Source organism: Phasianus colchicus, chromosome 1, assembly GCF_987193195.1.
Source record: "Phasianus colchicus chromosome 1, bPhaCol1.hap1.1, whole genome shotgun sequence".
In the NCBI taxonomy this organism is placed as follows: Eukaryota; Metazoa; Chordata; class Aves; order Galliformes; family Phasianidae; genus Phasianus; species Phasianus colchicus.
This window is the reverse complement of record NC_143436.1, coordinates 180,105,235-180,119,098: the sequence shown is the minus strand read 5'-3', so window position 1 is coordinate 180,119,098 and position 13,864 is coordinate 180,105,235. Positions and strand designations below refer to the sequence as shown.

Genomic DNA, 13,864 nt, shown 5'->3' with positions numbered 1-13,864 from the left:
AAGAGCAGCCAGCTAGCTACAGTGTCAGTGACAACGCAGGAGAAAGGTCTCTGCAGTACTGAAGAGAAAAAATCCTGGTAAGGAGCCCAGCCCTGTGCCCAAAAGTTATTATTATTGGTAGCTGTAAGCATAACCAAGTTCCCTTTGCATATCACAGACTTCAATCTGTTATTTGTCTGGTACAAATCGTTTGTAATTAAAGCATGGATGCATTCTGCAAGATCCAGGGAGGTGCTAAGATCCCAGCTCACCCACTCCATAACCAGCTGCTCCAGGGGGCAGATCACAGAATCACAGAATCACAGAATCACTAAGGTTGGAAAAGACCTATAAGATCATCCAGTCCAACCATCCACCTGTCACCAATGGTTCTCATTAAACCATATCCCTCAGCACAACATCCAAACGTTCTTTGAACACCTCCAGGGTCGGTGACTCCACCACCTCCCTGGGCAGCCCATTCCAGTGCCTGACCACCCTTTCAGAGAAGTAGTATTTCCTAATATCCAGCCTGAATCTTCCCTGGCGAAGCTTGAAACCATTCCCTCTAGTCCTATCACCAGTTACACGAGAGAAGAGGCCGACCCCCAGCTCGCTACAACCTCCCTTCAGGTAGTTATAGAGAGCAATAAGGTCTCCCCTGAGCCTCCTCTTCTCCAGACTGAACAATCCCAGCTCCCTCAGCCGCTCCTCATAAGGCCTGTGCTCCAGACCCCTCACCAGCTTTGTTGCCCTTCTCTGAACACGCTCCAGGGCCTCAATGTCTTTCTTGCAGTGAGGGGCCCAGAACTGGACACAATACTCAAGGTGCGGCCTCACCAGAGCTGAGTACAGGGGAACAATTACTTCCCTACTCCTGCTGGTCACACTGCTTCTGATACAAGCCAGAATGCCATTGGCCTTCTTGGCCACCCGGGCACACTGCTGGCTCATGTTTAGCCGAGCGTCAACCAACACCCCCAGGTCCATTTCCTCTACACAGTCTTCAAGCCATTCCACCCCAAGCCTGTAGCGTTGCTTGGGGTTGCTGTGGCCAAAGTGTAGGACCCGGCATTTGGTCTTATTAAACCTCATCCCATTGGCTTCAGCCCAGCTCTCCAGCCTGTCCAGATCTCTCTGTAGGGCCTCGCTACCCCCAGGCAGATCGACACTTCCAGCCAACTTGGTGTCATCTGCAAACTTACTGAGGGTGCACTCAATGCCCTCATCCAGGTCATCAATAAAAATATTGAAAAGGACAGGCCCCAGCACCGACCCCTGGGGAACACCACTCGTGACCGGTCGCCAGCTGGATTTAGCTCCATTGACCACCACTCTCTGGGCTCGACCCTCCAGCCAGTTCCTTACCCAGCCAAGAGTGAACTTGTCCAAGCCACGGGCTGCCAGCTTCTGCAGGAGAATACTGTGGGAGACAGTGTCAAAGGCCTTGCTGAAGTCTAGGTAGACTACATCAACAGCCTTTCCCTCATCCACCAGGCGGGTCACTAGATCATAGAAGGAGATCAGGTTGGTCAAGCAGGACCTACCCTTCGTGAACCCATGCTGGCTAGACCTGATGCTCCAGTTGTCCCGCACTTGCCGCGTGATCTCCCTCAAGACAATCTGCTCCATAACCTTCCCTGGCACCGAGGTCAGGCTAACAGGCCTGTAGTTCCCCGGGTCCTCCTTACAGCCCTTCTTGTAGATGGGAGTCACATTGGCAAGCCTCCAGTCTTCTGGTACCTCACCAGTCAACAAGGAGCGCTGAAAGATGATGGAAAGCGGCTCGGCTATCACCTCCGCCAGTTCCCTCAGCACTCTCGGGTGAATCTCATCCGGCCCCATGGACTTGTGACAGTCCAGTCGGAGTAGAAGGTCTCTGACCGTTTCCTTCTGAATCATGGGTGGTTTAGTCTGGTCTCCAGCCGAGACCACCTGGTCGAAAAGTGGAATATCCTGAGGATAACTGGTCTGACCTTTAAAGACAGACGTAAAGAAGGCATTCAGGACCTCTGCCTTTTCTTTATCCTCAGTAGTCACATTCCCGGCTTCATCCAGTAAAGAATGGAGATTCTCCTTAGTCCTCCTCTTACTGTTGATATATTTGTAAAAGGATTTCTTGTTTCTTTTTATTCCAGTGGCCAGGTCGAGCTCGAGCTGGGCTTTCGCCTTTCTGATTTTCTCCCTGCATATCTTAACAACTTCTCTGTATTCTTTCTGAGTTGCCCGTCCCTTCTTCCACAGGAGGTAGATTCTCTTTTTCTCCCGGAGCTTCAAGAATAGTTGCTTATTCATCCACGCCGGTCTCCTTCCCCGCCGGCTCATTTTGCAGCTCAGGGGGACAGCCCGCTCCTGCGCCTGTAAGACTACCTTCTTGAAGAGCAACCAGTTGTCTTGGACCCCTTTACCCTCTAAGACTGAATCCCAGGGGACTCCCCCTACTAGTCTTCTAAACAGTTCAAAGTCCGCCCTCCGGAAGTCCAAGGTAACAGTTTTGCTGTTCTTCCTCCTGGCTCCACCAAGAATCGAGAACTCTACCATCTCATGGTCACTCTGTCCAAGACAGCCCCCAACCTCCACATCTTCCACCAGACCTTCTCTGTTTGTGAACAGCAGGTCTAGCGGGGCAGCTCCTCTCGTAGGCTCTCTCACCAGCTGCATCAGAAAGTTATCCTCTATACACTCCAGAAACCTCCTAGACTGCTTCTTCTGCGCTGCGTTGAATTCCCAGCATATGTCAGGGAAGTTGAAGTCCCCCATGAGGACAAGGGCTGGCGACCTCGCAGCTTCTGCCAGCTGCTCATAGAACACCTCATCTGTCTCCTCATCCTGGTTCGGCGGTCTATAGCAGACACCCACCAATACATCTGCCTTGTCAGCCCTTCCCCTGATCTTTACCCATAGGGATTCAACCTTATCATCCCCAGCCACAAGCTCAGTAACATCAAAACACTCCCTAACATACAGAGCCACACCACCACCCCTTCTTTCTTGCCTATCCTTCCTGAAGAGCTTGTAGCCATCCATTGCAGCACTCCAGTCATGGGAGCAGTCCCACCATGTTTCCGTAATGGCGACTAGGTCATAGTTTGCCTGCCGCACCATGGCTTCCAACTCTTCTTGTTTGTTGCCCATGCTGCGTGCATTGGTGTAGATGCACTTCAGCCGAGCCCCTCGCCTCATCCCTAATCCCATTGCCGCTCCCCCAGGCTCATCTCTAGCAGGCCTGGTTTTATCCCCTACCCCCTTCATATCTAGTTTAAAGCCCTCTCTACAAGTCCTGCCAGCTCTTGGGCAAGGATCCGTTTCCCCCTTCGAGACAGGTGAGACCCATCAGCAGACCCCAGGCCAGGAGCCGAGTAGACCGCCCCATGATCAAAGAACCCAAAATTCTTACTTTTGCACCATCCTTTCAGCCATGTGTTTATAAGGTGTGTTCTTCTGGTCGTCTCAGCGTCCTTCCCTGCCACTGTAGGAATACAGGCAAATACTACCTGTACGCCTGTTCCTTCAACTAACCTCCCCAGTCTCCTGAAGTCATTTTTCATAGTTCTCAGGCTTCCGTCAGTGACCTCATCACTGCCAGCCTGGACTATCAATAAGGGATAATAATCGGAGTTGCGAATCAAACTAGGAAGTTTCCTGGAAATATCCCTGACTCGGGCCCCAGGGAGGCAGCACACTTCCCTGCGGGTGGGGGCAGGCCGACATATTGGGCCTTCTGTTCCTTCTAGAAGGGAGTCTCCTATGACTATTACCCTCCTTTCTTTTCTGGAGGAGGCAGTCATTAAGCGTGGAGCTGGATGCCTCTTCTTGGGAACACTTGGAGGCAGTTCTCCCACTTCACCCTCAACCACCGCACCCTCCAGTTTCAGGGCTTCAAACCTATTACATAGAGGCACCTGGGGAACCGAGGTAGGTCGGGATGGGGGTCGCCCGCATCGCCGAGCTGGGACCTGATGCCATTCCTCCTCTGCCCTCAAATTAGCTCTCTCATTTCGATCGTGGCAAGGGAGAGGGTCCACTGCTGTTTGGGGGGTGCAATCTCTCTGTCTTTCACGCAGAGAGTCACACCACCAGTCTATCTCCCGCTCGCACTCTCTGATGGCTCTTAATCTCCCTACCTCCTCCCTAAGCTCCACCACCAGGCTGAGAAGCTCGTCCACCTGCTCGCACCTTGCACAAGTGGCATCCTTCCCATTCTCCCCTGGCAGCAGCAGGCTCAGGCACTCCCTACAGCCAGAGACCTGAACTGCTACATTTCTTGGCAGGCCCTCTGTCTGGGTCGCCACAGTCCCCTTGGGGGAAGCCCGCCGCCTGGTAGAGACCATGTTTGAACCTGCGGTCTCGAGGTCTGTCAGTAGGAGAGCTGATCACCTGAACAAAGACAAGGACAAAGCACTGATGTGTCCTGCCACAAGTCACAACTCCCACACCAGCTACTGCAGTAATGTATGAGCAGTGTGGGCTGCGTTCACACTCTGACCACCCTCTCCGGTGTCAAAGGCGGGTAACACCTCGTTCTCACCTGGAGCGATATGTGGGCAGGAGCCGGCTCCTGCCCTCCCAAGAGCTGCTTTTAAATTCCCAATGAGCAGTCAAGGTCAGGTACAAGAGATAAGGGCCAGCTGTTTAAATTATACCGCGATTTGGGCCAGCTCCACCCCTGCTGCCTCAGCAGCCCGCCCACAAGCTGCCAGCTCCCGGCGCCGACCACGTGCTTTTTGCTGCCTTCAAAACCAGCCCTAAAAAGAGCTTTTTCGTCGGCTTCTTTGCTATAGATCCCTTCCCCAGCGCAGTCTTACCTGCTCTGAAGCTGGTCTCCTCAGCAATGACCGTTTCACACAGTAGGAAGCTGTTTAAATTATACCGCGATTTGGGCCAGCTCCACCCCTGCTGCCTCAGCAGCCCGCCCACAAGCTGCCAGCTCCCGGCGCCGACCACGTGCTTTTTGCTGCCTTCAAAACCAGCCCTAAAAAGAGCTTTTTCGTCGGCTTCTTTGCTATAGATCCCTTCCCCAGCGCAGTCTTACCTGCTCTGAAGCTGGTCTCCTCAGCAATGATGTAAGATGTAAAGATGTAAAAAGATCCATCATACAGATAGCAGAAAATCTGACCAGAGACTGTTGTACAGGGTGTCTGTGTGACTGGGCTCCTGCTGAAGGCAGATAAGCATCCTGAAGTGAGCAGATTCCAGTGTGTGGGCATATGTCAACACTGTTGACTGAAGCAGAGTGTGGAGATGCCTGAGAGCATTAAATGAAATAACCTCGGGACCAGAACCAGGATAAGAGTCAAACCAAAGACTCAGGTCTTGATAGAATATTTAATTCAATGAGTATTTCTGAGCTATAAAGAATGTAATATATGCTTTCAACCTGCCATGTCTGAGTGGCTCTAGACAATCTATTAGAGAAAAAGTATTTTATTTTATTTTACAGGCAGAGCTCTCTGTTTTTCCTTGGAAGTTGTCCCAGAATCCCAAAACTAGTCAGTTTTCTATGCCCATATCTCTTCACTGTGTGAGTTTATCTGTCAGATAATGAATTTGCATGGGCCTGTTTAATTTTTCATGATCAACTTTACAGTGTAACCTTCCAACTTTTCATCTTTTAAGCTATCTTTTAAGTCTGTCTCAGGAAACCTTCTTCAAAACATCTTACAGTTAAGCAAAGGAAATGTTCCTTGACAGTAGAGTTAAGGAAAATAGGCACATTTGCATGAGAATTAGTTTCAGAAAAATGCTGAGTGGTACCTGATCCTAAATGAAACAGATTTCTCACTTTTATAAGTAAGTTGTATTTAGGTGTTGGTGAGTAGATTTAAAAGAGGAGATTTTTAGACGATATAGATGATTTGTAAGGACAAATTAACACTGCCTTCACAACAGCCAGCAATCCTTCATCATCCCGTAAACTGCTTGCTGAACTTTTCAACATCTCAAGTCTGTGGAAGAAGTTGTTTGACTTTTGTTACAGGGATGATGCTGCCAACCCACCCTAGTGGGAACTGGCACAGTACACCTGTCTGTTAGGTAGCTATGATATTCATGATGTATAGGCACCAGTAGTGGTATAAAGAGTTCTTTCTGAACCTTAAGTACATCCCTCTGCTGGCCCCCAGTAACAGAGAAAACTATCTCTGGTGGGACACTCTTGGGGTTTGGTTTTCTGTTCCATGCACCCTGATTGCATCTGGTTGGTGCACTAACCTGTAGGGATTGTAGGCTGGCTGTTGTCAGGCGATGTCATGGCTCAACAATGCCTAGAGAGGTTGTGGAGTCTCCTCTGGAGGTATTCAAAACCCACCTGGGTTTCTTCCCTTCCCTATAGACACTCAAGGTCAAGCTAGACCAGGCTCTGAGCAGTATGATCTAGTTTTAAATGTCACTGTTCGTTGTAGGGAAGATGGAATAAATGACCATTAAAAGTCCCTTCCAACTCAAATGATGATATACTTCTATGAGTCCATGGAATAATGTCAGCTGGAGGAAGCCAAGAACAAAACATTCTGCACATCTTAAATGCTAGAAATATTGACCCAAAACCACTCTTAGCAGTCACTGACTTACCCATGGTTTGGTCAGAGTCCAGCTGTTAATTTGTATAGAGATACTTCCATGGAAAACTGCATCCACATAATGCCTGTGAGTGACAAACGTGATGGTAGCATTTAGTAAGCAAAAATTTTGGATACTGAAGGGTATGAAATGTCTATGCTGAGCCAGAACTGATAAACATCTTCAAAACAAAGTGCAGTTATATCTTAGAAATTCATCTGAAAATGTGTGATAACCTCAAGAAGATGACAGTTACATTTTTAAGACATTCCCCCCACATCCATAGTCTGTAAAGAGAAAAGAGGAACAGTAAGAAAAGGGACCAACAAAACTCCTAAAAAAAGTTGCAAGAGAATTGGATGACTCATTGAAACTACACATGGAAGACTATTATCAAGGTAAGCAGATGATAAGGAGAAGACAAAGAACTTCAGAAAGACAAGAGGGCAAATTTTCAAGAAGGCTGGCTGTACCCAGAGGTTGAGGAGTGTAAATGTGAAGCACTGGCTCTGAGCTAGCAGAAGTCATCAAAAGAACTCTTGCTCCAGTTTTGATGAATTACCAGTAAGGAGGCAAAACAAAATAGTGGAAAGAAAGAGTGGGATGGAAACAAGGATTACTGGCACAAAATCTGAACAATGGCAATTGAACATCAAGGTGGAGGAACAGTGGCAGATACTTAAAGAGACCCAAGGGTTTTCCATTTTTTTATAAGCTGGAGCAGAAGCACGTTGTGTAAGGGAAGAACTTGAGGACAGGCAAGAGGAGTAAGAAGAAGGGTGGGCTGAAATGACATGCCAGTGATCTTCTAATGGACATTAGAAGATAGGGAGCCACTGGGACAAATGGAAATACTAAAAGAAGAGAGCAGAAGATAAACTTTTACACCTCTGTTTGCTGTTTGAATTGTGAGATGGGGAATGGGAAAGTCAGGCTAAATTCTGACAGAACTGGTAAGATCCTTTGAAAAAAAAAAATTAAATTTTAAAAAAAAAAGATGCTGATGAAGAAATTGAAAACTGAGCCAAAAGAGTGAGGACATACAAAAAGTAGTGCAGTGAAATATTGTGGCTGCCTGTGACATTTTTAGAGATGAAATGGGTGTTCCAGAGACAGGAGGAAAAGGAAGGGAGAAGATGGACATCTCACAAAAGGTTGAGGATGAGTACCTTAGGTAGAATATAGGGCAATAGCTATGGTGGTCACAACCATTAATAGATAAGTTTAGGGAAATGGAACTGGTTCTCTGCTGTTGGGGTGAAGGGAGAAGACAGATAGTGAAAGAAGGATTGTAAAGGATTGAAACTGGAGAGCATGTATGAGCAGGAAAGAGAGGAGAAAGAAACAAAGAGCTTGTATTGAGTGACACAGAATCACAGAATCCCTGAATAATTAAGTTTGGAATAAAAGAATGAGATCACCCAGTTCAACCATCAACTTATCTCCACCATGCTCACTAAGCCATGCCCATCAGTGCCACATCTCCTTGTTTCTTGGAAACCTTCAGGGATGGTGATCCCTCAGTTCCAATACCTCACCACCCTTTGTGAGAAAACATTTTTCCTAATTTCCAGTTGAACCTCCCCTGGTGCAACCTTAAGCCATTACATATTGTCCTCTCTGGTCATTTCCATTGAAGAGAGCATTCCTGAAGTACCAGTGCCATTTAGCAAACCCCATGGCCCAGCCAAGCTCCAAATATGCTGAGAGATGCCTAGAATTACCAGCACATTAATTGCTGCCTGTACACCAGACTTCCACAGTAACCATATGGGAGAAGCTTTGCCAAGCCACTGAAGTACTAAAGGCTGGATGCAGTTCAGTTCAAATGCATGTCAGGGCCATTAATCTCACTATAAGCAGGGGTAGAAAATTGCAAGGCAAAACTGCTGGACATCACAAAGAGAAACTACCTTTTGGTCAACATTGCCTCAGAATGTTGGGACGGACCCAAAAGTTAATAATAATAATTTTTTTAAAAAAGGGGGGGTAGGAGGGGAAGGTTTGGTGGTTTGGTGGAGGTAGGAGGGAGGAGTGGTATCAAAAAGAAGAGCATTGTAAGAAAAGCGTCACAAGAAGCAACATTTCAAACTCTGAGAAAAGTGAAACTTCCCTACTCTCTGCTGAAGTCTCTGTTCCAAAAGGAACTGAAAGCTGTCCTAAGATCTGTAGTTATTTATAAACCATATTCCTGTAGAAAATTCTATAAATATACTAAATGATAAGCATGTCCTTTATTCCTCATGGATCAGCCAGCTAAGAAAAAAATGGAAATAGCTTTTGACCAGCAAAGACCTCCTCATCTTCCTCTGTACACTGTCTGCCCCATCAATACAACAGCAAAGTTTTCAGGGATGGACCTGACCGAATCATAATCAGCTCTTCAAACAGACCTATATCTCTGTCTCTGACTACTGTGTGACAACAGGACATTTGATCACCAGACACTGGTAATAAACCCAATGGGAAACACAGGGCAGTGTGAGAAAACAGACCATGCACAGTAGAGAAGAAGATACTACTCTAACTGTTCTTGGTAGGAACAGATCAATTAACTTCAAATCTAGTCCTGGCAACCAGTGAGGCAGCTCATGGAATAGTCACACAGTTTCATGGCTCTCAGATCAAGAGGGATGTGGGGAAATTTGAGAGGATCCAGTCATGATGGCTAGGGGCCTGGAGCCCAAAGGGAGGTTGTGGGAGATGGGCTCATTCAGTCTGGCAAGGAGATGGCTAAGATGGGTAAAACAGGAGCCTAGAAGCACTTGGAAGGAATTTAAAAGCATGAAGAGCTAAACATTTCTTGCTCATGGCAGATGGTATAACGAGAGGTAACAATTAGAAGCTGTGTTTTGGGATGTTCAGAGTGGACTGATGATACGAAGCTGGGAATAGTGACTAATGAACCAGATGGCTGTGCTACCATTCAACAAGACCCAGACAGACTGGTGAGTTGGGCAGAGAGGAACCTAAAGGGTCTTGTACCTGGGGAGGAATGATTGCATGCACCAGTACAGGTTAGGGGCTGACCTGCTGGAGAGGTGCTTTGAGTAAAAGGACATGGGTGTCCTGGCAGACAATAGGCTGACCATGCCTATGACCAGCAGCATGCCCTTGTGGCCAAGAAGGCCAATGGTTGCCTGGAATGTATTATTAAAGAACATGGCCAGCAGGTTGAGGGAGGTGATCCTCCTCCTCCACTCTGCCCTGGTGAGGCCACATCAGTAGTTCTGTGTGCCTTTCTTAGATCCTCAGTTTAAGAAAGACAGGGAACTTCTAAAAGTGTCCAATGAAGGGCCACAAAGATGACTGGGACCAGGAGCATCTCCCTATGCGAGGAAAAGCTGAGAGGACTGGGGCTGTTCAGCTGAAGACTGGGAGTAAATCTCATCACTGTTTATAAATATCTGAAGTACAGGAGTCAAATGGATGGGGCCATGCTTTTTTCAGTGGTGTGCAGCAACAGAACAAGAGGTAGCAGGAAGAAACTGGAACAGAGGATGTTCCATACAAATATGAGGAAGAACTTCCTTACTGTGAGAATAATGGAATCTTGTCTAGAGTTATTCAAGACTTGCCTGGATGCTTTCCTGTACAACCTCTGTAGGGAACCTTCTTTGTCAGAGAGGCTGGATTTGATGATCCCCAGAGGTCTCCTTAAACCCCTACAATTCTCTGATTTTGTGATTCTGTGACATTTAGAAGACCAAAAGATATCACCTGTGGGATTGCCATCCTTGCAGGTACTTGGTAATAATGCTGATTGCCTAAAACACACAGCCCATATGTCCCTCTGTTAAAGCCTGAACAGTGACCTTCAGAAGACCTGCAGTTCTGACTTGTTTCAGCCTTCACTCTCTTCGACACTTTGTCACTTTTGAGGACTGTTTTTTAAGACCATTTCAATCCCTTTCTATTAAAGGGGTAACTCAACTAAAGAGACACACATTTCAGATCTGGTGAAACGAACTTACTACTCCTCTGTATTTAGTTCATAATTTCATAAGTGCACAAATGAACTCCATGTCCCAGAACACTCCTGTCCAGCAGCAATAGTGTCACTCTGTAGTTAGGGGGACATTTCTGCTGTGACTAAAATACCACAGATGTAGCCAATTGAACAAAATGGCACTGTCTAAACAAACTCACTGCACAATGGCCAATTCCCAGCTCAGAGGCTCAGCAGACCAGCAATGTTCTGGACAATGCTGTTTGTTTAAAGTGATTACACTTTTAGTTGTGCACGCTTATATATGAATTATTGTAAAGTTGCTGTGAGCTGAATTCATCCCTGCTGCAGCACCACTGAAATGAGTGTACTTACAGCAGAGATTAATTTGTGCCATTATGTACTGAACTTACAGATCTTTCTTTAAAAAAGAACTATTCTTTCTGCAATTGATCTTGTTCACTGCAGTCATTTTAACACAAAAGAAGCCCTATCTGTGTTACACCAGTGTGATGGAGTTATACTGGATTTACGTTGTTGCAACTGAGAGAATTCTTTCAGCTGAAAATAAAGACAGTCACCCAAATTACATGCAGATCACTGCACTTCTCCTATACACCGAAAAAACTTGTAATGCACATTTCAGTGTCATGCATGACTTGCTATAGCAGCTGTACGGAAATGGAATTCGGAGTAATACACAAAACTGTGTTAGAAAGCTAGGTCTCAGCTTTGGCTGTAACAGATTTTCACACCTAAGCAAATACGTTGCTGCTTTCACATTATACATGGATAACAAGCAACCCATGCTCTGTCCAGTTTGCTCAGCAGCAATGGGATTATTAACGTCTGGATCCTCTGTGGAGATGGCTTCCATCACTCTGGGTATAAAAGGTTTGAACATGAAAGGTTTGAAGGATGAAGGAATATGATAACAATGAAGTGTTTGAAACTGATTTTTTTTCCATCTAAAAGAGATGGAATTCAGGTAACTTACGGGAAGTGCTCAGAAAATGCCCTGACATCACCACCCCTGCTTTGTTTGGCTTGATACAACATGAGGTGCAGCTACCTTTCCCATAGAAAGTAATTTTAAAATAATACAAAATAGGAAAACAAACAAACTTAATTTCAGAATGATACTTTGTTCCCAAAATGATCACCCATATTTTTCTCTAATACAAAATGTTTTAGATAAAGTTTATCAGAGTCTTTTTTTTTCTGGAAGGTTATGTGAAAATACATTATTTCTTGGCTTTGTTGTGAAATGGAAATTCTGACTGTCAGGTGAGCTCGTTACAAGTAATGTTTTGCAATGGTGAGCTTCAATTTCACAGACCAGGCCAACAAAAGTAGGCAGTGTCCTCTTCCTGAAAGCATTTTTCTGATGACTACAATCTGTGAGAGAAGGAAACTTTCAAAAAGAAGCAGGTGGCAGGACAAAGCCAGGCAGGGAGCTGTGTTCGGTACTGGAAGGTGACCATCAACAATGAGCTCACAGGTTCTCCCTTTCCTCGCTAACAATTGGCTCTCTGGTGAGAACAGTGGTGAAAATTCAACTCTCAGCACTCTATTCACATCCAAAGCTCTTCTTTTAAACTCAAAGACAATGAAGAAAAAAGTCCATTTAGTGGTTTCAACTCACTTGGTCTTCTGCCCTAAAATATGACTGGGCAACAATTTTGTTTGTTACTCTTTGCCCTCAGAGGACCATACCTCTAAGAAACCCCTAGCTTTCTGGGGGCTGCTCAGATATTTTTCCTTTGAAGAAATGCTGAGCGTGCTGTTACCAGCAGCTGTGATTGCAGAACACTGCAGAGGACACTGTGTTAACCCCTGGATCTTTGGTTTTCCATGGCAGGGAAGTGAAAAGACAGACCACAGTCATCAGGCAGATCCCTGACACCTCTCTGACACTGCTGGCAGAACGAGCTCACCTGAGCAGGCAAATGTAACATAATGGTCATAAACAAATGTGGACAAATCACATTCAGCATCGTGACAGCTATTTAGACGTAACTTCAGGCAGACTAAACTGCGGTTAATGTAAATGACTTTAATTAGCACGTTCAGTTCTTATGCTCATTCTGTTGGGGTTTTTTTTTGTTTCTTTTTTCAACCATATTTCATTTTCAGTCACAGAAGTATGTAAAGACACATACCAGGGGATACTGGCTGCCTGATAGACAGAAGCAACTTTATGACTTATACAAAGAAAAATTTAACTCTCCCTTACGGAGCAGAGACAGAAAGGAGGGGTGCTAAATGAGGGTATGAAAACTACCTCTAATTCAAAGACCCAGTACAACAGTTCTATATTCAGTATTATACATCTCATAACAGAGGATTAGGAAGAAATATAACTACTTTATGATTCTGCCCTTCCTCATCTTCCACTGCTTATAATGAAAAAGCCACTTTCTTCTCAGATTATCCAAGACTAATTCAAACAAGAACAAGTTTGCTTAGGCAAATCATCCTCAGCTGCTTAGCTCTGCATTTTGTGCTCCATTTTCATAACAGACCCCGCTAAATAAGCCATGCAAAACAAACAGTAGGTTCCTCTGTGGAGCTGGATAACTCAACCATAATTATCCCTTAATCTCTGCTCAGAAGGCCACAGCATTCCTTAAAGCCAGAATCTTTAGAAAGTATAATATTGCCAAACTGGGAAGTGAGAACATGCAATAGCTTGTAAATGCCTGCCCCTTCTTTTTAGTTTGTATTAATTTAGGAGTATAGAAGTACAAGATATATTTTCATGTGGAAAATAATATGTTGATTTCACTTTCCCACCATTTACTCATTCACTTTGGTGGATCTTGTCTGCATCATGTAAAGCAGACATGGCATTGCCTGATCACAGAAGACATCAAAAAGTACTGTAGTAACTGTACTAACACAGGAGTAAGAAAGACTGTTCTGCAGGACAGAAACTATCCTGCCCTCTCAGGTCTGTGGCATAGGTGTATAAACAATGTATAAGAAATTAGTTTTACAACACTTCCATACCTGTTCTAAGATTTCTACAAGAGTCACTTAACCTTGCCCACATTGCTGCTTTTCACAGATTAAAGTTCTTGGAAACATCTTTACAGGGTTATGTGATACTTTGACATAACTTGTCATTAGTACATAGTACATTTTCAGTACAAAACTGAGTTATGCTTCTGTGTGCTAAACTCTGAATACTGTCTACAAGGGGCAGATTTCAAACACAATGAGTACTCTGTATTTTCCCCAGTAGGGCCCCATTTTGCCAGCACTAAAATCTCTTGTGCATTTGTAGCAAGAACCTTTTTAGACAAATCAGCCAGATGGCCAATACCTGTACAGGTCAAAAGCAGTGAATTTAATGAAAAGATGGAAATCCTTACT

The 13,864-nt window shown here is 45.3% G+C and overlaps 1 protein-coding gene across 1 annotated transcript; it reads right to left on the bottom strand.

Annotated features, from left to right (window-relative positions):
* Window positions 1-2,937: 2,937 nt before the first annotated feature.
* On the bottom strand, window positions 2,938-4,310 carry LOC149920267 (uncharacterized). The gene has a single exon (XM_090146522.1). The coding sequence runs from the start codon at window positions 4,308-4,310 to the stop codon at window positions 3,234-3,236; it is 1,077 nt and encodes a 358-aa protein (XP_090002648.1). The 3' UTR covers window positions 2,938-3,233.
* Between the last annotated feature and the right edge of the window lie 9,554 nt (window positions 4,311-13,864).

Bases quoted from the DNA above. Each gene is read 5' to 3' on its own strand.
- LOC149920267 (XM_090146522.1), bottom strand. From the start codon at position 4,310: ATGGTCTCTACCAGGCGGCGGGCTTCCCCCAAGGGGACTGTGGCGACC.